Source organism: Centrocercus urophasianus, unplaced genomic scaffold (assembly GCF_019232065.1).
Source record: "Centrocercus urophasianus isolate 14NV4802_14NV808 unplaced genomic scaffold, USGS_Curo_1.0 seq_18, whole genome shotgun sequence".
Taxonomy (NCBI): Eukaryota; Metazoa; Chordata; class Aves; order Galliformes; family Phasianidae; genus Centrocercus; species Centrocercus urophasianus.
The window spans coordinates 28,196,893-28,207,455 of NW_024884733.1; the positions used below are offsets into that span (position 1 = coordinate 28,196,893).

Below are 10,563 nucleotides of genomic sequence, written 5' to 3' on the forward strand. Positions count from 1 at the left end.
ACCAGCACAGCCCTTCCAACAGACACCAGCACAGCCCTTCCAACAGACCCACACCAACCTGCGACCGCCTGCCCTCATCTCCATTTGAAATGGCAGCTGCTTGCAATGGTGCTGAACAACTGAATAAAAGCAAACACAGCTCTGCCCCCAGCCATTTCATCCTGAACACTGTGACCAGTTTTTACCCTATAAGTAAGACTTCGTGGTCACCATTTGAAGACATGCTGTCAGTATGTGTATGTACTTGGCTTATGCTTGGACAAGTGTCTTTCAAAGAAAAAAACCACGATGATGAACGTTTCACCAAAAAGAAGTTAGGATGCAGAACATTTCTGCAGGCATTCTCTCAGAGAGATAACTACTTCACCAGAGGAGTCATTTTTCAGTTCCTGCGGAGACAGGGATGGACAGAAATCTCTGGCTTTAGAGATATTCTGGTTATCCTTTGCTTTCTTTTGGAAGGTTGGTTAGGACTCTTAAGTAGAATTCACAGCCTACTGAAAATTATCACATCATTTGTAATATTGATGTTGATGTAAGCTGGCTGTAACCCTCTTGGGAGCAGCATGCATTTGGCTTCTCCTAATTCAAAGCACCAAAACTGTATAATCATTGCAGAGAGATGAGATTGATCACGCTGCTCACTATCCCAGCACAGCTAGCATGACCTCAATACAGCTATCCTACAGTTTGACAAACCCTGCTAATATATGGCCCATAAAGTACAAGCTGCTTCTGGATTTTGGAGGGAGCTCACAGAAATGTAAGCATATACTTCAAGTTCTATATTAGACTGTTGTAGTTTATTTCCTTTGTTCCTGCTTCACCTGCTCTATGTGCTGCCGTGCATCACTTCTTACTGCTTGCTTACTCAGAAGTTGAGGTTTAAGTCAGCTGTAATTAACTACTCTTCTTTACATGCAGGAAGTTCCCATGAACTTGAACAACAGGCCAGGCTTCTCAAGTTCAGTCCTGGGAAAATGAAGCTCCCAGAACACATGTGGGAGTCCCTGCTGCAGAGGCTGGTGTTGGAAAGGGCATCAGAACAAACATGTTTGCTTTGGAAAGCTGCTTTTTCAAATTTGAGTCACGAGATTTGCTTAAGAGATTCTAGGACAAGTACAATACCACAATACTGTTCAGTTGGTCAGAAACACTTGCCAAAGGTTTTCTCCAAAAGAAAAAAACTCCAGTGTTAAATCCTGCCAGAACTGCTGCACTGCAGCTTTAGTATTAGGCAACATGCTGGTAGGCCACAGAAATGCCAGATAATCTTGAGCAACGTACACGTTACAAAACAAAGCTAATGCCACAGAAAAGAATGCTTCAGAGTTGTGAACAGATTGAGTTTGACCTTTTAAGGGAAGAAAAAAGCCACCATTTGTCTCCTCTTTATGTCCATTTACACCATTTTAATGACCATCTGTGTAGTCAGTAACACATCTTATTTAATAAAGAGCATCTTAAAGTTTTGTGCTGCTTTGAATCGCTGAACATCACTGTTGCTAGACAGATTCAAATGCTATTTTAGACACTGTTCTTAAAATAGAGTCATCCCATACCAAAACCACTAAACAGCACTTAGTGCTCCCTGTAAAACAGGCATTTTCTCAATAGTCTGCTCATGCTCTGATAGCAGTGTCTCATGACTGAGCTCTTCTTTCACACGCAGAGTTTTCAGAATTGCTGAAATATCCACTAAGTTCCTCACCTGCTTTAACTTTTTCTTTTTCTCTTTCACAGATAAGTTCTTATCCTTGATGATGTTCTCCAACAGCTCTGCCACAGCAGCTTGAGAAGTAGAAACCTTTTGTTCTTCAAACTCCTGAGGGGTTATTTGTTCACAGTACGAATAGGTTGGTAATATGGCACAGATTTCTTCCCCTGGATGATTGCACTGAAATAAAAACCAAAGAAAGGGGCTTCTAAAGTCAAACAACGTCCCGCTCTGGTAAGAAGCTACCATATTTAACATCCAAACACACAGATTTACAGCCACAAGTTGCAAGGGATTATAAAGTAGCTGATGTCTATGATTGCACCAACAGCTTAATACGAGTTTGCATTTATTATGCTGTAGCTTTATCTGCAGTTCTCGTCCACCCCATAGAAGTAACAAATACTCTGCAGTCGTTTAAAGTACCTTTGCTTTCTGCTATGCCACCAACCTGAGCCATCTTCATGTGTTCTATGTGATCTTGCACTGCAGCCTGCAGGTAAGTTGGTACTTTAAATATTTCCTGCTGATGGTCCATGAGAAATGAAACTAATCGTGTAGAAAGCAGCTCGTCAAGATCCACTTCTTCTGCACAGCACAACACACAGCGAGAGAAAGTCTGTATCATCTACAAGCACGTAGCAGATCGTTAGTATGAGCAGCTGAGGGATCTGCCCTCCATTCCACACAGTGGCACAATGAATCTGCCAATGACAGCTTTCACTGCAGTCTCTCTCGCCTATGCTGACTGGTCAAGAGAGGAGGAAAACTGATTATTTCAGATGAAGAAACAAGAAACCCCCCAAACACTGTTCAATACAGAAGAGTACAAGTCCTACAGTCATATTTTTAAGAAATGCCTTTTAAAGATGGTAATAAGTCTTCCCTCCAATTGAAAAATGTATCCTATTAGCTGTCTCGAGCCACTGGGATGGCAGGTTAGGCTGGCTCTGAAGGTGTTCAAGAAATAGTGAATATCAACAATCAGTTTGAAATAACTTTTAAAAACATTTTTACAGTTTCCTTGTTTCCTTGCCTCCAGTAGCCTTACGTAGCATGTGCAGATAATGTTCTTTAATCTTACTTGGTACAAGCATTACTAACAACTTGAATCTCCCAATAAAGGCTTACTTTCAGACCCAGAAGCTGGCCTAGGAGCTTGCTAGGCAAAGTCTTCCTTTCTCTCTGGAATGGATTATGTCATAACTTCAGCTACACAAATATTTAGCCCAAGAAAGGTCATCCACAAGCACTGCTGCCAACAGTTTCTAATCTGAGATGACAGTGGATTGAGGAAGCAGACTGAACAATCACACCCTTTGGTTTTTTGAGGAGTTCCTTCCCTTCTCCCAGAAGAAGGGAAAACAACATCAGTATTTGCAACATATTAGTATGGGACAAGGAAACGCTTGCCTCAAGTTAGATTTCTGTAAATGCTTTAGAGATCAAAGATCTGTCCATTAATCACTGTTTAATTACAAGCCAGTGACACTGAAGTCCTGATTACTGCTGGTATGCTCAGCACTCGTTCAGCAGCGTTTTCAGCACAGACACACAGCAGTCACACTTCTCTCACCAAGGAACGCGTGCCCATGGCGTCGTGCAGCCGCGGCATGTCGACGTTCTCACTGATGCGAGCCATCATCCTCACCAGGAGCTGCATCTTCCTGCGGTTTGGTGGTGGAAGCAGCAAGCAGCAGATCTGCAGGGCCTCAACAGCAATCCTTTCTAAGTGAGGCTGAAGGAGACCTACAAGGTGATCGTAGTACAGATGTCATGAAGACCTGAACAAGCTCTTCAGATTGTTATTCAGTAAAAGAATTTCCCCCCTCTAATGAAGATGATCTGTGTTTGTTTCATGATCCGTGTTTCATTTTCACAGCAATCAATCAGCTGTGACGCTGTAGATCAGTTACGTGGGGGTCCCCAAATCACTTCATGGTTATAAACTGCTTGTGCAATTAGTGCCATAGTACAATTGAGGTAATAGCCTAATGCTATTTCTGAGAGCATCCCCAGAAAGCACGTTTCAAAGGCTCTAAAAAGATGTCTCCAAAGGGCAGATCTGTGCGAGTTCTCCTCCAGATGATGTTGAGGTCAGAAGCATCACTGCTTACCTGGACAGGAAGGTTCTGGCAGATCCAATTTGAGAAGCCAAAGGTAACACTACCATTTGGTAACAGAGCTATGAAAATAGTTTTAAACGCTACAACTTCACAACTCTTTCAAACCCTCATGCTATACAGATACAAAAAACCACTAGTAACCACGAAGATAGTAAGGAAGCAGAGATTAGTTAGTCAACACAATAAGCCAATACAACATGCTTGTAAAGCCATCTTACTTTGCGTGCCAGTCAACACATAAGAGTGAGCGAAAGAGCATTCTGAAAGTGCTGTGGTACTTCTGCAGAGCCTCTGACTGATGGTTACATCAGGAACCTCAGTCCTGATGCCCACTGAAGCAGCCGCTGAGGTATTTGGTCTTCCTTGCCCACAGAATTGAGACCTCGGCTTTACTGTGATTTCAGCAACGGGGGCATTGATGCTGGTGCAACTTCTGGAGTTCCTGCTCCCAAGTAAACTCTGAGACCTGCATATTTGCTTGGATTTAAGATTTTCCTTAAATAGCTCTCTATCCTGAAGAACTGAGGCAGACACTCTCTTTGAACCATCACTTCGTTTTTGGCGTGCGTTTTCACAACCAAACTCCAACACAGACTCAGTCTTAGCCACACATGGTAGCCATTGCTCCTTATTTCTTGTGCTCAAGACATTAGTTTCCCTGAGGGAATTCGATTCTCCTTTATGATGTACTCTTGAGGCAGCGTTTCCAATTCTTTCCAAAGAGTAACATCTCGTCTTCAGATTTAGAGACAGATCTTGTTCATTCCTGAAACCTGAAAGATTCTGACAACTTCCTCCTATGAGACTGCCAGCACTGCCTCGTTTACTTGTCAGCTCACACTGCTGCAATTTCCTTGCACGTTGTGTCTGAACAGCCAACTCTTCTGAAGAGGACTTCCAGGAAGCTTCATACTCCTCCTTCTTTCCCTTTGGCTCCTTGCGAAGTAGGCTTAGAAGAAGACATTCAGTTGACTTGAAGGAGTTCAAGTGAAGAATTTTTGAAGGCTGGGGGTCACAGGTCTCATCTCGGACTGAATGTTTTCCATTGCATTTATTTGGAATTGTGATGAAGCCACACATAACTATCAGAAAATGAAATATAAATTAAGATGCAAGTGGTATGAAAGCAAACATTCAGAAAGAAATGTAGTCGCTAACTGAACAGAGGACAACAAATAAGACACTAAGTAGTTAGTAAAATAAGGAAAAAATGAGCTCAATCCCCAAGCAGTCAATTGCAACCAACATGCAAGAATAAAGAATGCCAACAGACTGCAAAAGCGAGGGACAAAGATGAGCATGTGTTTTTAAATGGTTACTGAACATTTAGAAAGTTCTCTCAGATGGTGATTTGCACAGAATGAGATACAATTGCATTCCTGTTAATGATGCAATACAGAATGACAGCATTGAAGACAAGCCCCAGATTCCAGCTGCCATACAGACTACTGGGCTCATGGTTCACTTTGAGTTACAGATATGTTCTTCCCCCCACTAGATATAAACTTATAGCTTGCCCTGTTATTTCTAAATTCATACATACCCAAAATATTAACAAAAAGTTCATAGTATTCAAAAGTAAGCAATGGTTCAGGAAGATTGAGAAAATAATCAGCAACTGTTCTGAAGACATCCCGTTCAAACCCACTGTAAGTTGGCTGGCTCATATCATTATTTCTGGGCCCTAAAGAGAGGTGAAGAAAGGAAATTCAGTATTTATTAAAAAAAACAAAACAAACACAGTGTAAATAGAATTGTGAAAGCTTGTTCCTATAGGAATAACTGTGTCACAAGAGAAGAATCATAGAATCACCAAGGTTGGAAAAGACCTAAGAGATCACCCAGTCCAACCGTTCACCTATTCCCAATAGCTCCCACTAAACCACGTCCCTCAACACAACATCCAGTCTTTCCTTGAACACCCCCAGGCTCGGTGACTCCATCACCTCCCTGGGCATCCATTGCAGTGCCTGACCACCCTTTCTGAGCAGTAACACTTCCTCATGTCCAGCCTGAATCTCCCCTGCCGTAGCTTGAAGCCATTCCCCCTGGTCCTATCACTGATGACACGAGAGAAGACCCCCAGCTCACTACAACCTCCCTTCAGGAAGTTATAGAGAGCAAAGAGGTCTCCCCTGAGCCTCCTCTTCTCCAGGCTGAATCATGCCAGCAATACGCACGTGAATTGTTTAGTTCAGCACTACATCATCTGCAAGCAGAAGCAGCATCAAATACTTTCCGTATCCACCGAGTTCTGCTCACTTTCCACAGGCTGTTCTGCCCCACTGCGCTGAGTGAAAACTCACTCACCCCTTTAAACAGTCCTCATCCAAACAGTCACATATACTGAACGTTTCCCTTCATCTCTGAACTACAATAATGCTGATCTTCCCACAGAGCTTGAAAATGAAATTCACAACTGATCTTAACATGCTGGAATATTTCACTTTCAACTCCCACGATAAGTTTCTGGAGCTTAAAAGCTTTGCCATTACTCACAGTAGGCGAGGCACTTCATAGCTGACAGCACCCAGTGAGGGAGGTCTTCTAAAATAAATAAGTGCATTTGTTATACAAAATACTGAAGACCTGATGCAAACAGTAACATGCAGGCTTTAAATACTGTAACCACATTAGTTTGAAAGTGAGTCTACTTACAAATACTACTATGCATACGTACTTACAAAGTAATGTAACTCACCTACAACATTTTCTAGACGAGCAAACTGAGATGTATTCTAATTTAGAGAAGGAAATGTAAAAGCCTCACTATGAAATATATTACCATAGTCAATTCCTACCTTGCTGTAACTGTATAACCCAGAAACTTTAAGCAAAGCTAGGAGAATCTTACCTGATTTGTTCTGCAAAATTACAACACCGTGTTTGCTTGTGTGTGTCATATTGTATATGACGTGCTCAGGAACTATCTGTGTTGGCTGCAGAACTGCTTCCAAGGATGGGAGGCCTAAAATGGTTTGCAAACTGTAGAGAGAAAGAAAACAGATGCTGTTTAAGAAGCCTGTTATAAAAAAAAAAAAACAAAAAAAAACAAAAAAATTAAAACAAAAACAAACCAAACAAGATCTTAGCATCTATTCAAACAAGAGCTGTTTGGTAAGTTGATTTGCAGTTTGGTGGAATCTCTCATGCAGAAGAGTTTGAGGGCACACTTGTTGAGACAAGCACCAAAAAACAACGGACAGGGAGCAGAAAAAACAGCTGTTGGGTTAAAATATAACTCAAACAATAAGGTTCTTAGGTACAAAAGATGTTAGAAAATACATTGGAAAGCATATATAAATAATAGTAAATATTCACCTTTATTCTTTAGAAGTTCAAGAGTTTGTAAGTGAAACCCTTCACTGGGCCATGACAAAGAGCATGCATACCACAGGAAGGGAAGGCACTTTTTGCATTCCTTACTTACTGTATCAGAATGATATTTCTCCAAGTTTCTTGCACGCATTCCTGGCTTACTTCCTTCCTGCACTGTGCATCCTCTTCGTTTTCTGCTGTTTTATCCAGCTTTGTTTTCTCCACATTTTCCTGAAAGTGAGTGGTTTATGCATGTTATACTGAAAGAAAGGGAGCCCCTAAGAGAAATAAACACCTCGCTTCGTGAAGAATTAAATTCCAAAATATGATTCAGCAAATGACCTTAATCACGTCAGCACTGAAATGCAAGCATATGCACTTGGAAAGCCAAAACCAACACTGTGCATAAAGACCTTGTGTGCAAGCCCTTCAGGAGACAGTAACTTAAAGGGTAGAAACACATAAAATTTAAGTATATTAGTCAGCAAAGAGCCTGTCTTTAGGACCACAAAGTATGTGCACTAAATAACCTGAAAAACAAAAAATGGCCAAGCACATTCAAAGTTTTCTAAAAAAGCCAGCAGAATAGTTAGCAAATTTGTGCCTTTTATTGGTCCTAAATGAAAAGAACAAATCTAAAGTTTCACCGAGAACATATTGCTGCTTGTTTCTAGAGTTCCACATTCCAGCATTCCCAATGCTTTGAAATATTATAAGCAGGGATAATTCTGCACTGAACAAGCCAAAATGAACAATCAATAAGAAAGCAAAGTTTCCCATATTGATGGGATTAGATGCTCGAGTGCTGGAACGTAAACTCAATTAAAACTCCACTTCATGCCAGATCATTCAGAAGCAGATCCAAGACTGCGACTTGTGGGGTGGGGGGCAAGTCATCTTTCTCTGCACTTAGATTACATGCCAGCGCTAAGAACACTCTCCTCACATTTTCCTGCCAACAAACCTGTTGCCATTAAATTGAGGAAAAGACAGCTTCATGTAAGGAGTACTTAAAGTTCTTCCGCCAGAAGCACAATCCTGCATTTCAGAAATGCTGCACTGCAGTTGTGCCTGCTGCACATAACCTACATTCCTGCACGTTTTACATATAGGAATTTCACTTGAATATTTACTGATTGTTTAACACAACCTTTTTGTACACACAAGAAGAACAGCTTCATCACATCACTTCATTACCAAACAGAACTGCATCTTCCTGTCAAACCTATGTGAATGCTCTGTACTGCTGACCAGAAGAACCTACCAACTTACTGCTGCACTGACATGGGAATGAGACACAACCGTGTCCCTACAGGATGACTGCTACCAGCTGTGAAGGTTTTTTGGTTTGTTTTTAAAAGACAAAGGAAATGTGTGGTAGCTAAGGTTAGGTAAGAAACGTGCTACTACCAGAGCTCTCAGCAATTCGTGTTTTTTCGGAGTTCTCCTTGATAAATGTGGCAGCTTAAGAAGTCTGTCTCTAGGGAAGGTTCCTAAGTTTTCATTTTGGCGACATGAAGCTGGTAGAGGTTTAACTGGAGAGGTTGAAGGAAACCTGGAATTAATAGGAAAGATATTAAGTGCATTTAGAATACATTAAAAAAAATATAAGCAGTCGTTTACCTGAAGCCATACCTTACCAGCACGATTTGACACGTTTCTCAGAAGATTCAGGGAATTAAAATTGCTGAATTAAAATTAAATTAAATTTTTCTTTTCTCCTTATAACACTGATTAACATAATCATTTTATAAAGTATACTCTGGCCTATTCTTAATTCCAAAGTCAAGTTGGAGATGGCTGAGCCGCTTACACAGCGCTAAGATCAGACTCAGAGAAGTGATGGCCATCAGCACTGCAGCACAGAGCTACTCTAATAAATTTGCTTTGGGTTCCCTCTGAAGCCCTTCCATGGAGCACCCACGTCAAGGTAAAAACTGGATAGACAGAAGCATGAGCACAGCTTTCAGTAAGCAGGGTATATACTCAACAAGACAGTTGAGGAAAACTCTGTTAATAATTGCTTTTGACGCAACTCTCATCCTGAAGTGGGGTGTTTTAGTTTTTTAAAATAATTCTGAACATGGAATAAAAGATTCTTTCCCAAGGAGGCTGTGGATGCCCCATCCCTGCAGGCATCCAAGGCCAGGCTGGATGTGGCTCTGGGCAGCGTGGGCTGCTGGTTGGCGACCTGCACACAGCAGGGGGTTGGAACTGATGAGCGTTGTGCTCCTTTGCAACCCAGGCCATTCTGCGGTTCCGCTGGTTCTCAGTGCAGTACCTGTATAGCGCACCATTGTCTTCGAGGCTTTCTGACCCCCACCTTCCTTTAATATCTTCAATTACGTGATTCTTGAGGAACTTCCTTAGCAGCTGGACAGTCTGCTGCCTGCTCACTTCAGGCCCGAAGTTGCTGTTGTTCCTCAGCGCTTCGTGCAGCCAATCTGCAGCTTCGGAGGCGGTGAAACAGCTGCCGTGCTTTCTGAAGTGCTGCCTGTGCGTCCTCAGCGGCACGCCGGCTCGGAAGTACCTGGTGATTTCATTCCACTGCACAGGAGACAAAGCGACGGGGGACAGGAGGTTAAAGCTGAAAGCTGATAGTAATAAACGGCAATAAGACAAAGCGGCAGAAACAACCACAGGAGCAAAATGAGGTTAATACGTCGCCGCCAACGCGGCACGCCCCTCCCCACAGCCGTGACAGAGGCCCACGAGGCCCATCGGCGGCCCAGAGCCCAGCCGGCCACCCCCTCCCGGTGCCGCCGTCCTCACCAGCTCGGTGGCACGGTAAGGTCCCGGCGCTGCCGGGCGGCGCTCCATCGCTGACCCCGGGGCGCCCGCCCGGACCCGGCCCAACCGCCGCACGGTTTGAATTTGCTGCGCGGCCACTGATTGGGCGAGCGGGGAGGGCGCGCGCCGAAGGCGGGCTGCAGCGCCGCCTCCAGGAGGAGGCGGGAGCGGCACCTCCCCTCAGGGCGGCGCGGCGGGTGGAGAAGCTGTGCGCGCAGCCGGGCGGCGTGGGTCGCTGCTTGTGGTTCGTGGGGCGGCGGTTCGGGCAGCCCAGTGGTATCGGAACTCTCTCCTCCGCCCCCGCAGGGCGGCATCTCAGCGAGTGTGACGGGAAGCTGAAGGAAGACAAAGTTTTGAACCAGCAAGCGCCGCAACTGCGCAGCTTTCAACGCGCGGACCGAGCGATTGCACGCAGCCGCCTGTAGAGGCGCTTGTCACCATTCCCGTGCTTCAACGACCGACCGCCTGCTCGTCCAACAAAATCACTTGATGAGCGGCTGCCCGGGCAGAAAGTGGCGTCGGTTTTTGCAGTGACCCGGGCTGTAAAGCTGCTCGAGCGCACAAACCAATGCTCTGAGCGTCTCGGGGAAACCTCCATGAGTAAAGCCTGCA

At 43.9% G+C, this 10,563-nt stretch overlaps 1 protein-coding gene across 4 annotated transcripts in view; it reads right to left on the bottom strand.

The window, feature by feature from the left end:
• DEPDC1 (DEP domain containing 1) overlaps window positions 1-9,988 on the bottom strand; it is a 10,597-nt gene extending 609 nt beyond the window's left edge. Inside the window, exons 1-11 of one of the 4 annotated variants that reach the window (XM_042819626.1) lie at window positions 9,934-9,988; window positions 9,485-9,708; window positions 8,572-8,716; window positions 7,274-7,392; window positions 6,698-6,828; window positions 6,343-6,390; window positions 5,387-5,527; window positions 4,062-4,925; window positions 3,294-3,466; window positions 2,169-2,345; window positions 1,712-1,897 (exon numbers count right to left, since the gene is read on the bottom strand). In XM_042819626.1, coding sequence (XP_042675560.1) covers window positions 1,712-1,897; window positions 2,169-2,345; window positions 3,294-3,466; window positions 4,062-4,925; window positions 5,387-5,527; window positions 6,343-6,390; window positions 6,698-6,828; window positions 7,274-7,392; window positions 8,572-8,716; window positions 9,485-9,708; window positions 9,934-9,981 — 2,256 coding nt within the window. In that variant the 5' untranslated portion in view covers window positions 9,982-9,988. Of the gene's footprint in view, window positions 1-1,711; window positions 1,898-2,168; window positions 2,346-3,293; window positions 3,467-4,061; window positions 4,926-5,386; window positions 5,528-6,342; window positions 6,391-6,697; window positions 6,829-7,273; window positions 7,393-8,571; window positions 8,717-9,442; window positions 9,709-9,933 lie in introns of those variants that run through there. The other 3 variants (XM_042819625.1, XM_042819628.1, XM_042819627.1) reach the window with 3 other exon arrangements.
• Window positions 9,989-10,563: the final 575 nt, after the last annotated feature.